This window comes from Streptopelia decaocto (genome assembly GCF_964273445.1).
Source record: "Streptopelia decaocto genome assembly, chromosome: 5".
NCBI classification, from domain to species: Eukaryota; Metazoa; Chordata; class Aves; order Columbiformes; family Columbidae; genus Streptopelia; species Streptopelia decaocto.
In genome coordinates this window covers 3,034,401-3,049,760 of record NC_138659.1, presented here as the reverse complement: position 1 = coordinate 3,049,760, position 15,360 = coordinate 3,034,401, and the positions used below count along the sequence as shown (strand labels likewise).

Genomic DNA, 15,360 nt, shown 5'->3' with positions numbered 1-15,360 from the left:
TATACTGGACTATATAGCATGGGCTGGCGAAGCCACTTAGCGTGGGTGGTGGGTATCTGGCCTTTGTGTGTTGGGCTGTCACAGACTTTTGTAGCTATCAAAAGGGCTTTGTGTTGAGCTCGCAAGGAATAATAGTGATAAAACAAGGTTTAGATGTCATCCTAGCATTTGTTCTTCATTTGCCTCTCTGCAGGTGTTTAATCCGAAGAACTTCAGACATCCTGTCCAAATACCTGCCGGTGAAGATTGAGCAGGTGGTCTGCTGCAGGTACCACAATGCCTGCACTCTGCCTGGGAAATGGGAGCAACTACAGGAAGGGCTAAAAAGTTGCAAAAAGCTCTTAAATGCTTGTGGCAACTGTTTCCCTCTAGGAATGAGGCTATAGCCAATAGCAATTTGTTGCTTTTTCCCCCTGAAGCAGGGGTGAACAACCCTCAAGCAGGGGTTCTGCCAGCCAGCTGTGTGCTCTGTGCAGCTGTGTACACCTGAGCCCTGGGCTGTGCAGGGTATCTGCAGGCTTCTCTTCCAGCTCTGGCCTGAGATATCAGTGCTCTACCACCAGCCTTGGAGGCATTTCTAGGCTGTCTCTGCTGGAGCTAAAAACATTGAGCTAAAAGGAACCCACTGTAGATGGAGGAGGAAGGTTGGGGTTGACATGAGGACAGGCTGAGACTTCTGAGCTCTTGTTCTGTTTCAGACTGACACCTCTGCAGGCTGAGCTGTACAAGAACTTCCTGAAACAAGCCAAGCCAGTGGAGGAGCTCAAGGAGGGCAAAATCAGTGTGTCATCCCTCTCTTCCATCACTTCCTTGAAGAAGCTTTGCAATCGTGAGTTATCCCACTCATGCAGTGGGTATGGTTTTTGCACCGTTGGTGGGGGTTTTGGGGCCTCCTTTGTGCACTCTGCAGTGTCTGAGCTCTTTTCGTTCTCCAGATCCTGCTCTTATCCATGATAAGTGTGTGGAAGAGGAAGAAGGTTTTATGGGAGCCCTGGACTTGTTCCCTGCTGGCTACAGCACCAAATCTGTGGAGCCCCAGCTTTCAGGTACTGTGGAACTCAACAGTACAAATATGTTGCCTGACGCAGGCAACCGTGAGACTGTATTTAGCATCTTATCAAGTGCCCTTCCAAGGTCTGGAATTTTGGAATTTCTGCTCTAGCTTTCTTTATTTCCTTTCTATCCAGGAAAGATGCTGGTTTTGGACTACATCCTTGCTGTTACAAAAAGCACCAGTAATGACAAGGTGGTTTTAGTGTCTAACTACACTCAGACACTGGACCTTTTTGAAAAGCTCTGCAGGAACAGAAGGTTAGTCTTTGGGCTTAGTTTGTTTAATCCCTCCAGACTGCACTTGCAGCCTACACTGTAAAAGAAACTGGCTATTTTTAAAGTTTCTATCAGCAGGAGCTTGTGAGATCTGTTTCTTACTTCAGATGTTCCCGAATTGGAACTAATGTGACTCGTGCTTGGGCTTCCGGGGTCACTCAGAAAAGCTCTGGTCCTCTGCAAAGGCTCCTAAAGCCCAGACCCTTTCACTTAGTTGTGAAAGACTTTTTTTCTCTTTCAAATAGGATGTTCTAAAGGTCGCAGCAATCTGATTGTAGCAAATACTGTATGTTCTAGGTATTTATATGTCCGGTTGGATGGCACCATGTCCATTAAAAAGAGAGCGAAGATTGTGGAGCGATTCAACAGCCCCTCAGTAAGTAGCACCTGCCAGATGCAACCAGCTCTCCTGCCGGTTCAGAATGCTCTGAGTATGGCTGCTGCTGGTTTTTAATCCAAACCTTCCTTTTTCCACAGAGCCCTGAGTTTATCTTCATGTTAAGCAGCAAAGCAGGCGGCTGTGGTTTGAATTTGATCGGGGCTAACAGGCTGGTTATGTTCGACCCAGACTGGAATCCAGCTAACGACGAGCAGGCCATGGCTCGCGTGTGGCGGGATGGCCAGAAGAAGACGTGCTACATCTACCGGCTGCTTTCCGTGAGTTTCACTCCTCTCAACTCGGAGTTCTTGCTGCAGCTGCTGTGACTGGGACCAGAAGGGGCAGAACCCTTTTGTGTCGGTGACCAGAATTGATTGGAACTTAATTGCTTCCTACCCTCAGATGTGTTGCTGTAGAAAACCGTGAAGGTTCAAGCCGGAGGGTCATTACTGCAGGCCTTGGTTTCTAATGGTGACTGGCTTCTGAGAATAAACAGCTGCAGCTTTCTAGATAAGATGCTGCTTTGAAGTCATTTAGGCATCTGACTTCTTTAATTTCATGGGGCGTCTGATGCCGAAGTTGCTGTTTTTCAGTCTGGCTGCAGTCTGGTTTGGTTGGGTGTACGTGTACTTAATAAACAGCAAGTACATTCCCAGAATTACAGCAGCTTTTGGAACGGGGCTACCAGTTAGCAGGTGGAGTAGCTGCTCTGTAAAGGAAAAGCACAGAGGAGACTGGTCTTGTCAGGCTGCTGTAACACATTATCCAGCAGTGCCAGTAGCGGTTGCTGCTCAGAAGTGTCCCCTCTGCACTTGTTCACCTTCACCTCTCGATACTTCAGACTTTGGGCTTTTTGGTTTGATTTTTGATAGTGTGTGGGGGTTCTTTTGTGAGCTTGTCTTCCTTGAGCAATTATTATTTTACTTTGACAAAGCAGATGTTATTTGCCCATCTCTTCCTTATGGTGTTCCACTTTTTCTCTGACCTGGCTGCACCTGGAAGCATGGAGGTCTTTTGCTTTTAGAGCTAGAAAACTGATCTGCAAACCATGACTGATCACCCCCTCCTTTCTATTACATTTGTTTACAAAACAGACATTTTGCTCTTCAGATTTTTGCCTTACAAACGTAGCATACTGGGCTTTCTGCACATTAGTTCTAGAAGCAGTCATCTCCCTCCAGACAGTGGATGTGATTGATCTGTGTGTGGGTGAACCAGCAGATACTGTTGATGGTTCTTTTGCTGCTTGGTGTGTTATGTGGGTTGTGGAGGTTTTTTTGTTTTGTTGTTGGTTGTTTTTTTGTGGGGGAGTGGCTGTAGCTGCTCAGCTCTTTCCCCTTCCTTCCCATCAACCCAACCCGGTGCGGTGTATGAGCTCCAGCCACAGGTGGCAGCTCCACCTCCTTCTCCATATCTCCATTGGATCCACTTCTGTAGCCACAGTGAAAGACAAGAGAACCAATGTTGGGTTAGATCAGCAACCAAACAGGACGTGGTTGGAGGCCAGTAAAACCTGCCTGTTGTGTGTACTGGTCTGGCAAGGCGCTGCACGGTCCTGACATCTTACTGCCATTTGATCTGTGACACTTTCCCAACACGGTGCTCCTTTAACACCCATGTCCCAGCTGTGCTTCAGCTCTCACTCTCTCTCCTCTAGACAGGGACGATAGAGGAGAAGATATTCCAGCGCCAGACCCACAAGAAGGCCCTCAGCAGCTGCGTGGTGGATGAAGAGCAGGATGTAGAAAGGCACTTCTCACTTGGGGAGCTGAAGGAGCTCTTCACATTGAATGAGACCACCACCAGTGACACCCATGACAAGTGAGTATACTGAATGAGTGGAATCAGGAAAGAAAAACACACCCCCTGCAGTTTGGTCTATTGGTTCAGGGGTTTCCTCAGGTAGCAGGAGGTGGCTCAGAGAGGAAGGCCCTTAGCTGTCTCTTCTGAAGCTGTTAATCATCTACAGATGAGCACTTCTTGCTGTCCTCCCTTTCTGTTGTCTTAGAAAAGCTGTACTCACTGCACCAGTGAGCAAACTGTCTCGTTGCTGCCCGTGTTTGGAAATGAAGAGATCCATTATCAGACTGTTGGAGCCCAACTTGGTCCTTCCTTGCCACTGGTGGTTTGATCTCCAAATGCTGAGCTGCTTCCACTGCCAGGGCTACTCCATCTGCTAAGAATTCATGAGGCCAACCCAAGTGCTCTTCTGGGGACTAAAAGAAACTGGTTCTCCATTGTCTGCCCTTTTCCTCCAGCCCTCAGACCTGTGGTATTGTAGCCATCAGAAAGAAGACAGGGAGTGCAGGAAAATGCCTCACACTGGAAGTTAAGACTCTTAGTTCAGGCAAGAAGTGAAGAGGATTAGTTTTAAGCTGACTCAAAGCTTAGCTCTGTGTAGGTATCTTGTCTGCATGGTAATAAGCCTTGCTGGCCAGACTGCTGCTGCTTTTTAAAAAGCTCCTGGTGTGGCAGCTCAGGAGGACATCTCCAAAACAGCTTGAGCACAACCTGGTTGCTGTGGTAGGAGCAGGATGGAGCGGTTTGGAGCGTGCTGTGCCCTCTTGAACTTGGGAAACCTTATGCAGTGCTGAGAATGTGTTAGTGGTGGGGGTGTTCACTCAAGATCTGCTCGAAGCAACATTGCTCACCTGTCAGGGAAACTCCTCCTGAACTTCCTCTGGGTCCTGCTGGACCATTCCCACATGGCTGCACATGGAGGGGCAATGCCATTAGAAACTTGTGGGAGTCGTTCCTTACCTGTCGCACATGCCAGAACGTGGTTGTGTGTTTAAATGAAATGTGGTAGCAATTAATCCTGACTGAAAAATCCACTTGCCACCATTGCAGTGGAGTTAATCCACATCACTGGTCTGCACTTTTAAACCACCTGTATGCTAGAGCAGTGGAGGAGCCTCACACTCATCTTGCGCTGACTCTGTTCCAGGATCAAGTGCCGTCGCTGTGTGAACGGCCACCAGGTGCGGCCGCCTCCCGAAGGCTCCGACTGCACCTCCGACCTCTCCCAGTGGAACCACTGTGCTGACAAGCGGGGGCTGCAGGACTCGGTGCTGAAGGCTGCCTGGGACGCCGCCGTCACCTTCGCTTTTCACCATCACTCCCACGAGGAGCAGCGAGGGATCCCCTAACAGGTTACTGTCCCCTGTGGGGGCAAGGGCAGGCTGCTGTGGCAGCCCGCCCCACTTCTATCCCTTTCAAGGAAAGGGGCGGTAGATACCAACACGCTGGGTTGTTGTGTGGCTGTGGAATAGCAGAACCCCTGGTTTCCGAGAGGCTGGAAGGCCCTTGGTGCTGTTCAGTCTGCTGCAACAGAAAGGAGTCTGTGGCTTTTTCTCTGCTGTTTTATTTATTGTGTGCCTGAAAGGCAGCCTTTTTGCAACTAAGAATAACTGGAACTTGATCAGATTCAGCACTGGTTCTTGTGCTGTTGGTGTCTGTGCCTTCTACTCAGCCAAGTTTTGTCTTCAGGTTTAAGTTAAGCCTGCAGTTTTATAGCCCTTGATGTGCATAGTCATGTTGTTTTCCTTGACAGCTGTGGCTTGCAGCTGCTGAGCAGAAACTTGCAGGATCCATTTCTGTTGTGAAATGTGAACCTTGCTGATTACTCAGGAACAAGAGGATTTGTACAAGGGAACAAAATTTCAGTGTGTTTCTTGAACATCTGGCTTGAAAACTCATGCATGCAGTAAGAAATCAGGCTCTATTAAGGTAACTCCATTTCTAAACTCACTTGCTTTGCTATGGGCAGGATCCCCTGGTCCAGTAGAGTGTTTTAATTAGATCATATTACAAGGCAGCAATAAAACTCACACTGGTACATTATGGGTCTTAATTATATTTTTATTATAAAAAGTGTTACTAAAAGAATAAACTATTCAAAATCTCTGTAAAATTACTGCAGATATGGGAGGGGGCAACATGATTGCAAATAAACAGCAGGCTCCTTGGGACATAATTTATAAAGTCAGATTTTTCCAAATGCAAAAGGTCAAGGCTGGGGATTTTTTTAGCTTGTTTTCTACTCCCTTTAAGTGGCAGGAGGAGTTCTGATTTCACAGATCACAGAACAGTTGAAGTTTGGAAGGGACCTCAAGGGCGTATTGTCCAGTGCCCCTGCTCAAAAGCAAGGTAACCTAGAGCTGGTTTTTGAGTCTCTCCAATGATTGAGATAATTATTGATATTGGCTGAAACAACATGCAATTTGTAACACCCCCAGTGAAATAAATAACTGCTTGCCCAGAGATCTGCAGGAAGTTATAGAAGCTCATTTGATACCTGTCCTATTTTACCATCTTCTTTGAATATTTTGAGTTAAATCACCTGAAAGTACAGCTGTTGACTCACATGGTCCTGCGTGTCACTTCACTTCGGGACCTCTTCACATGAATAGCAAAGTGACAAGAACAGCTGTACCCTGCTTGAACCGGGTGCTATGAACTAAATCTTACTGGCCGGGGACTGAACTGCTGAGGTTTAATCTGATGGGTTTTCTCCCACTCCCGCATCCATCACATGACACTGACATAGTCAGCAAAGGCCTGGGACGAGTCCCACGAGTCGCTCACCACAGTGCACACGGCTTTGAGACGCCGAAGCGCTTCTTGAGCTGTTTCAGCATCCTGGTCCAGCCAATTTTGGAAGAGACAGAGGTGTGTGAATTGAATCTGTCCCCCTCTCTGCTGGATATGACCTTCCAGCTTCTTTGTGAACTCCAGGAGCCCATCAGGTTTGATGCAATTTGAGCTTTCCAAGGAAAGGAAGAAAAACAAAAACAAAGAGAGTCGTTAAGTTTAGGCTATAATTTGAGCAGTTTAAATTACTGTTCCTTGAGGAAGTTTCAATGCAAAATACAACTTTCTTCAGCAGTACAAAGTAGGAATAGTCTTTTAACTTCCATGAAAAACCAAACTGAAGCACAGGAATAGGAATGGCTGGAAGCTTCTTAAAGCTAAGGGGGTAACTACTGACACGTTAAACTCATTATCCTGGCCTCGTTACTGCTGACTTAAGTAGACTGAGCTGTGGCCTTAGAGTGCCAGGAGCACTTTGGTCTCACAGCAGCTCTCAGTGGCCTTGACCAAGGGGCCTGGCCCAACCTACAGGTCCCAGCGCAAGCCTGAGCAGTAAGTGATCATTTATCTCTTCCTTCTGAGAAGATCTGGAGAGCACATGTCAGGTCCTGGTGTTTCTAGCAGATTAAAAGGTCATTTCCCCTGCATAAATGTGTAAATAAATACAAAGTTGCACACTGTGCTTAATCTTGTAAAAGTTACATAACAATCAGGATTCCAAGTTGCTGGAGGAGTGGCCATGGATAATAAATTGTCAAGCCTGTGTCCTCTCAGCAACCCGAGCCATTAAGATGTAAAGTGAGGTAGGAATCAAAGCAAAACAGGCAGTAGTGTTGCAGAAATTCCACCCTCCACATGCTTTGTGAAGGTCACTGCCTATCTTTATGGCCATTCAGGTTCATGAGGAGAACAACAGTTCAGGCTGGAGACCAAAGGTGATTAAAGGATTGCAGGGGCATCCACCGGACTCAACAGGGGAATTGTCCTGTTCTCTCCCTCAACAGGGGCAGTGGACAGAGCACTGGAACAGGCTGCCCAGGGAAGTGGTGGAGTCTCCTTCTCTGGAGACATTCAAAACCCGCCTGGACATGTTCCTGTGCAACCTCACCTAGGTGTTCCTGCTCCAGCAGGGGGATTGGACTAGATGATCTTTTGAGGTCCCTTCCAATCCCAAACATACTGTGATACTGTGATACTGTGATAACAGCTATTCATGCTCATATCAAAGAAAAAAAATGACCTAGGGATCTTAGTTCTAACCTATAGCCCAGGAAGGGCTTGGAGCAGCCTCCCAAGGGAGCACTAAACCCAAGCTGCTTTTAAGATGGAGCTTGACTCATTGACAAAAGGGACCATGAGGTCCCTGAGGTTGTATGTGCCCGTTGTAGCATTCTCTAAGCTCTCCCTGGGCACATATTCCCTTCAGGAAAGGACAAAACCATGCTCAGGCTTCTCCTGCTGTCACCCCAGATCAGCTCTGGCCTTCCCAAAATGGAGAAATCCCACGTGTTTAGAGCAGCAGAGTACCTGACATCCAGCCGGCAAAGGGAAGAGGAGGAATCTTCAGAGAAAATGCCTGCGAGGGCAACCAGCCTGTCATTCCCTACGAGGGGAGAAATGGAGGTGTTAGAAGCAAACTGGGAACTGTCGCAAATATTTAAATGACCACAGGGCTGGGATAACAGCGCAGGAAGCAGGCTGTGAGCATGCATGCAGCACAGTGGGCTCATCTCTGCACCCGCAGTTCATCCCCCTCGGTGGCCTAAAGTGAGTTCACGCCCCTGAGTAGAGTATTCAGGGCACTGGAAACATTTGCTGATAGGGCAGCTCGTTTCACTGGAGAAATCCTGGTTTTGTTTGAGAAGTCAATATGCAGCTTTGTTTTAAAAATGGCTAAAAACACAACCTTAGAAATCAAGTGTATTTCAGGTGATCCCAAGCTTTCCCTTTTAAATTCATTAAAATAACAATATTCTGGATTTACCTGAAATTTATTTCTTGGGCATTTCTAATTTGCCTGTGATCCAAAAAGCCTGTCATTTCTGTAAATTCAGTTCTTCCCTTTACTTGTTCCCATCCCTCCAGTGGCTGCCAACAGCTTTTAAGGCACAAAATCCCCAAACAGGCAAAATCTGTGCTTCTGGATGAGAGGCAGCGCATCTGCTGCACGATGTGTTACTGTTAAAGAGTCTGAAGCGGATCTGTGTTCAAATCCGGAGTCACGCTGACAGTCATTTGCTGCAGAGAAAAACAACTGTAATGCGCCCACAGCAACCGAGCTCTTGGTACATTGCTGAATGCAACTGAAATTGTGCCTTTGAAAAATGAGCTCGGTGCTCCTTATTTTGTGAGCTGAATGTGCTCTGTTCATGCATGTGTTAAATTCAGCACCAACTAGCGCTGGTCCTAACTCCAACCCTGACGATATCTCCAAGAGAGCTGGTGCAAGGTCAGAGCCCCACAGCAACACCCACAATACGCACCAAGGCGGTTCCCAGGCAGTCTGAGGCTCTTCAAAGATGAATTTCTTTTCACTGCATTGATTATTTCTGACAAAAACTCAGCAGTAGAGCTTTCAAAGAGCCGGCAGAAAGAAAATGTGATTTCTACAGAAGAAATGGATTGACAGTACGTTAGTACTCCCTGTGCGCTTCATTATTCCGTAATTACATCCTGCAGACAGCTCCAGCCCCTAACCCATGTGCAAGAACAAAGCTTCCCCAGCAGTGAATCGCGTACAACAGCACCACTGCTCTGTCACAGGGAGAGGGCAGAGATTCCACCCAGGGAATTGGCTTTGTCAGCTGACCCACTGAAAGGCTGATGTGCTCTGCAGGTTAAAAACCTTTGTTTTATAGCCAGAAATACAGACTTCTCGGCAGCACATGCCAGCTTTGCAGCTGCTCCTCTCTCTGCCCTCCTGGCACAAAGAACCAGACATGTTCCCACTCTGCCAATGGCTACAGATCTGCCCCCATGACATCTGACTAAACCTTGTACATCCGAAGATCATCTCTTAAACGTCAGCCGGCCAAAAGCAGCCACCTGCAGCCTCCTTCCAGGCACCAGCACCCAGGAGTTTGCTGTACCTTGCAGGACAGGATCCTGAAGCAAAAGCAGAACTTCTTTCTGGTGTTGAGCCAGGTTCACATCATAAAAGCCCATTTTCTTCAAATGTGGATTACACTCTAAAAGCAAAACAAATTCTCAGATAACATACCATATGTCCTTCAGGTAAAAAGACCCTGATCCAGCTACCACCCAGAAAACAAGTTGGACTGTGGATAATCTGTGCTGGATTGTGGGTAACTAAAAAGGAACCATCCTGCAGTGCAGGATCATTCACATGCTCAGAACAGAAAGTGGGTTGGCTGACACCCATCTCCTTTTCTCAGGAGACTTTGAGGGTGTCCACACTGAAAAAATGGACCTACACAAGCTGGCATCATGCTCAAGGATAGAAGACGACAGCAAAGAAGCTGCTCTGTGTGTCACAGCAATGCTACCTGCAGGTCAGCAGAGTACCTCTGAGGGCCTCCAAAAGGAGCCCAAGCTCCTCAGGACCAGGCAACGTGGCGCTTTCGAGGGACAACTGCTGGAGAGACTTGGACGCCTTGAGCACTGGCAGCAGGAATGCGGTGTGCAGAGGTTCCCTGGGGAATCGGATCTCCAGCTGCTCCAGGCAGCTCTCTACGGGAAAAGAAAGAAACAACAACGAAAGAGTTTGGTCTGGAGTGCCCATCTTCAATGCAGCAGGCCCTAGAGCAGCAAGAAGTCTGTGTCCCTGATGTGACTCACTTAGGTTGGTAGGAAGTGCTTGTGTGACGTGCCCACCTCCCAGAGCTCCGTGACAACTCAGACCTGTGGTCATGTAAATCACTTCAGGCTCATTTCAGGACTCCTGCCAGACCACAGGGCCCCCAGTTTCTCCTGTGGTGAAACAGTGCTTGAGAAAAGGTCACCAGTCAGTGTCTTTCCAGAGTACAGCTCTTCAGTGACCACACTCAGGCTTTGTTTACTGCTTTTCTGGTCATTCAAGGGCTAATAAGTGCAACAGGAGACCTGTGAGCAGAGAACATGCTGCCGTAGCTTCCAGACTCTAATCCAGCGGCTCAGGCAGTGCTTTGCCATCACCTGTGGTATTGTGATGATCAGGAGATGCTTTCCCTCTGCTTAAGGGTCCAAAAATTAGAGCCTCAAAGGCAACAGAGTCATAGAATCATTTCTGTTGGAAGAGACTCTCAGGATCGAGTCCAACCATAACCTCACCCTGCCACTAAACCATGTCCCTAAGCACCACATCTACATGCCTTTTAAACCCCTCCAGGGATGGTGACTCAACCACCACCCTGGGCAGCCTGTTCCAATGTCTGACAACCCTTTCCGTGAAGAAATTTTTCCTGATATCCAATCTGAACCTCCCCTGGTGCAACTTGAGGCCGTTTCCTCTCGTCCTGTTGTTTGGGAGAAAAGACCAACACCCTCCATACCACAACCTCCTTTCAGGTAGTTATACCGAGCAATAGGATGGACAGAGCAGAAACTCACAACCAGTTTACAGATCTGGTAGGATATGGTCCCTGTGGGCTGTGGGACAGTCGCTGCTGGCAGGTTATGACTGTTCCTGCACAAAGCTGACGTTGCAGCAGGTTGGCATCCAACAATAAAAAGCTTTGCCCATGACTCAGGCTCCACAGAGCACATCATCATAGACTGGAAATGACAAACTGCAACACCATCTAAATCAGAGAGGTGAGGCTGTAATTGCTAAATCACACACCGCTGTAAGAGCGTAGAGTTCAAATCTGCGTGCCAAGCTTTTATGGCTCTGCCTTCTGTGTTCCCGGTCATCGCTCAGAATCTGTTTCCTACCTGGGATTTCTGCCTCGCTGCAGCTTGGATTCCCCTCTGGCCTCTTCCCCTCCAGGTGGGTTTTGAGGTCGAAGCTGACGGAGAGCGTGTGGAGCCGGGGAAAGGCGCTCAGGATGCAGCGAACAAGTTCCACGCAGGGCAGGTGGGAGGACACGTCGCTGAGGCGCAGCACGCGGAGCTGGCAGTCCGGGTGGCGGGAGAGGGCCCGGAGCGCCGAGAGGATGCAGGAGATGTTTGCATCCAGGCCTGGAACAGCATTTGTACAGAAACGTATTAGCTGTGCCCCTACGGACACCCACCACAGGCAGCTGGAGCTGCACCAACAGCCCAGCAACCTAAGTCAAAGCCTAAACTCACAGACTGATTTATCCACACGTTCTTAAGTTAGGCTGTGTATTTGGGAGATGAAGATCTGGCTCTTCCCTTCACCCTCTCTGGGTGGCATTTAAGCACAAGGCCAGGGCTGTTCTGGTGCAGAAGGGCCTCATTATCTCCCTCAAACAAGTCTCACACTCATAATACATCTCTAACAATGCCATACTCGGGATTGGGTACCAAAACCCTTACAATGCCCATTCCAGTAAAAATAAAATTAGGGTAAACCTGAGCAATAAGCCAGATCATGAGACCAAGGCTGGAGGGAAGCAACCTGTTCACATCACTAACCGTTGTAACACAGAACCAGGTTTTCCAGAGACACCCAGGAGCTCAGGAGGTTACTCAGAGTCCGCCATGTCTCCCCTGTCAAAGGAATGGAGAACAATTCCAGCGTGGACACGCTTCGGAAGCACTTAGCAGCTTTCAGAGAAAAGATCCCAGCAGATCCTCCTCTTTTCTTACAGCCAGCATGGCCAGTGCACAGAGATCCTGTGGACAAACTAGTCCAGCTCTCAGCGTTTTCTCCCTCTGTGGTGCTGTTTTTGTCAAGTAACCCTGAATTATCCTCTCTAGCAACAGTAAAAACAAAATCATACAGGTCTTCTGGGTCAGCTTGTGGTCCCCTGCTTTGCCTGAGGCAGCGACGTTTCTTCCCTACTGCAGGTTTCAGCCGTCTACGTTTCTTTCGAAGAACACGCTGACAGGACAGCTGGTCCAAAATGCAACGAGAAGACCCTCCCTGAATTCTGGTGGGGTCACAGGGCACCTTGCTGCTTGACTCCTCGCTCACTGGGTTCTGCAGAGGACTTGTTGGTGCGGAGAGGACAGAGTTGAGGCCAGTGTCAGCCTGGCATCCATTCACCTCCGTCTCAGCCTCCGCCGGGGCCTCCTTGTTCTTGCCATCACTCCCCTCCCTCTCATCGCAACAGCCCCGCTCTGCTTGCTCATGTGCTGACTCCTGGCTTCGGGCTTTCTCCTCCTCTCTGCAAAGGCCACACGGGCTGCTTCGATAGGTGATGGCATTTCCCAGGCGGCAAAACCCAGCGCTCATGCTCAAAATGAGGACGAGAAGAACCGTGTCAGGAACAGGCCACGAACACATGGACACCTGGTTGACAGAGCCGTGGTGAATCAGCCGGTGGAGAAGTAAAACCAGCGAACGCCTGACCGACTGGTCGGAGGAGAGGAGGTGCTGGAACTTGAGGGTCCGTAGGGAGACAGCCAGGTTTTCCAGCACTTTCTGGTTGTGCTCAGCAGTGAGCTCCAGCGCACCCTGCAGCGTGTTGCAGAGGGTCAGCTGGGAAACGTGCGGGGAGCTGTGGAGCAGCGGTGAAAAGTGAGGGTCGCTGAGACGCCGGTCAGAGGAAACATCCAAGACACCGTGAAGAACATTCGAGAAGAATGTTTCAAGGAACTTCTTCCTCCAACAGGTTATATTCTGCAATTAAAGTACCTTAGAGTCAATCATGGTTAAACCTACTCAAACAGGACCCTGTTAACAAAAAGTCAGCCACAACTTTTCTCATTCTTTTGAAGTTAAATTATTGCTACCTGCTAAACTAGTACATGTGGTGTCCAGAAAAACCTACTGCTAGCACAACTGAGACTACCTGCCTCGTTCTTAACATCCTTCCCTGTGGTACCTGTTGAAAAACTGAGTTACTCTCGTCTCTTCATCCTGCTTTTGGCCTCATTAAAACATATTCAGTGGTCTGAAGCTCAGCTGTCTTTTTGCCTGTTAAAAACAACATCAGGAGTTTTCTTCCCAAGTGTCTATTTATAGGCTGTAATTAAGTTGGCTGTTAACTATTCCTTTGGGATGCTCAATCAATGGAGCTGCTTCAGTTTTCCTGTGTAAGACCAGTCTTCCAAACTCACAGTTTTCTGTATTTTTCTAGCACTTTCTAAGCACTTTTTTTTTTTTTTTGCCAGCAGAGGTGTACGCAAGATACCTAACACTGTTTTTATCCTCCTAAGAGCCACATCTCTATAGTCAGCATTTATTCTTTTGGGAAACTTGCTGTTGTGAGATGAAGGATGTGGCTGTACATTCCAGTTCCCTTTACAAGCCCCATTTCCCAAAATGTTTGTCATTCCAGGGTCATGCCTCAGTCCTGAGCTCTATGAATACTTATAATCAAGCACCAGCAATCACTCAAATACTAGTTTTTGTATTTTAATCCTGCTTTTAGAGGGGGATTTTCTTCCAACTCACACACAATGGTTTTTGCTTAATTATAGTTCTGTACCTCAACTCTGAAAGAGGAAAAACAATCAGCCATAAGAACTGCCTCTTAGTTTTCCATATTTAGTTATTTATCTCTTAATATATTTCTTTCATGTCATACTAATCAAGATTCTTTTTTGAAGTTGATAGAAGTCCAGAGTTTCAAAGCAAAAGAAGCAGTAGTGTTTTCTAGTAAGCAGACTGGTACCTTTTGCTAATGTAGAGTAAGGTATGACATTAAGTTGACCAACATATGCAGAAACTAGGAAATTACTTTAGCATGGAAGTATAGAGAATGACAGGGAAGTGCAGAGAATGCTTTGCAGACTCTAAGTTTTAATTACAGCTTTAACTGAGGCAAGTGCATTGCGACATTTTGTTACCTTAGACAAAAGCGCTGCTTATGACATATAGGTGCGACTTAAACGTATTCTTTCCGTGAAGCACCATCGGGCTTCCACACAAACCTGTGTCGCGCCCCTTCTCCCGCTGCCAGCACCCGCTCACCTGCGCGTTGGGCGGCCTGGTCTTCATCACATCGTCCCACAGCTGGCGCCACACGGGCTGTGTTGAGAGGCCTGGGGAGGGAAAATCATCAACCGGGTACGTTCACCCCAACTCCCCGTGTGCTGCCCGGCCCCGAGTGCTCCCCAGGGAGCTCCTGGGCAGGCAAGGAGCAGCTCTGGGGGACAAGGGGCAGCCCTGGGGGGCACAGACCCAGAGGCAGACGGACAGTGCTTTGCGGCAAGGGGCTGACCCCCACCTCTCAAGGGACGTGACTTTACAAAACAGCACGTTTCGCTGGTTCTCGAAAGGAGGAGAGTTTCGGACGGGCCTGCGCTGCTGTGTGAACCTTCCTGGGTTTGGGAGAGGGCTGGAGGGTTTGGGGGCAGGGCGGTACCCCCCCCGCTTTGGGGGTCTCACCCCTTTGGCCCGGCGCCCCCAGTTCCAGCCAGGAGAGGCTCATTCCCCGTGCTCAGGCTCCTCTCTCCATCTGGGTCCCTCCGGTGCCACCTCCCCAGCCCGGCGCATCCCCCCGGTGTGTGGGGGGGTTTGTCCACCCGCATTTTGGGGGCTCGTCCCTCCCGCCCGGGGGCACCCCCAAAGCTTTGTCGCCGTTCCCGCCGGTGTCACCTGCTCTGCGGGCGGCGGCCTCGGCCCGCTCCAGGTGGAAGACGCTGAGGAGCGGCAGGAGCCCCCGCAGGAGGTGCCCGGGCAGCGCTGCGGAGAGCCAGAGGGAGACATGGCGGCGGGTGCGGGCACAGCCCCGGCCCCCCCGCCCCGCGCCGCCCGCGCCTTACCCCAGACGTCCCGCTCCAGGGCGCCCATGCTGCGGCTCACGGCGGCCGCGCTCAGCGCCGACAGGCTGCGCGGCTCCCCCGCCGCCATCGCCCCCTCGGCGCCGCCGCCACCTTGGGAAGGGACACGCCCCCCCCGCGCGCCGCCGCCATCGCGGGAGGAGGAACGAGCGGGCGGCCATGTTGGGGAGGTCGCGTCGAGAGGCGCCCCCTTCCTAGCCGGCGCACGAAGAGCTGGCAGCGGCAGCCATACCGTGCCGGCTCCAAGGACACGATCCCCGGTA

At 49.5% G+C, this 15,360-nt stretch overlaps 2 protein-coding genes across 4 annotated transcripts in view; one reads left to right on the top strand and one right to left on the bottom strand.

The window, feature by feature from the left end:
* The window catches only part of RAD54L (RAD54 like), a 19,876-nt gene extending 13,903 nt beyond the window's left edge, over positions 1-5,973 (top strand). For 2 of the 3 annotated variants that reach the window (XM_082053217.1, XM_082053219.1), the window contains 8 exons: positions 194-268; positions 699-829; positions 936-1,046; positions 1,188-1,311; positions 1,627-1,705; positions 1,807-1,986; positions 3,366-3,529; positions 4,656-5,973. In XM_082053217.1, the coding sequence (XP_081909343.1) occupies positions 194-268; positions 699-829; positions 936-1,046; positions 1,188-1,311; positions 1,627-1,705; positions 1,807-1,986; positions 3,366-3,529; positions 4,656-4,857 (1,066 nt within the window). In that variant the 3' untranslated portion in view covers positions 4,858-5,973. The remainder of the gene's footprint in view (positions 1-193; positions 269-698; positions 830-935; positions 1,047-1,187; positions 1,312-1,626; positions 1,706-1,806; positions 1,987-3,365; positions 3,530-4,655) is intronic. The other variant, XM_082053218.1, reaches the window with a different exon arrangement.
* LRRC41 (leucine rich repeat containing 41) lies at positions 5,556-15,360 on the bottom strand. The gene is given in 11 exon segments (XM_082053216.1): positions 5,556-6,473; positions 7,829-7,904; positions 8,785-8,907; positions 9,391-9,489; positions 9,827-9,991; positions 11,174-11,419; positions 11,840-12,989; positions 14,286-14,356; positions 14,913-14,999; positions 15,080-15,178; positions 15,181-15,360. Coding segments are annotated over 11 exon segments (2,400 nt in total). The 5' UTR covers positions 15,230-15,360; the 3' UTR covers positions 5,556-6,238.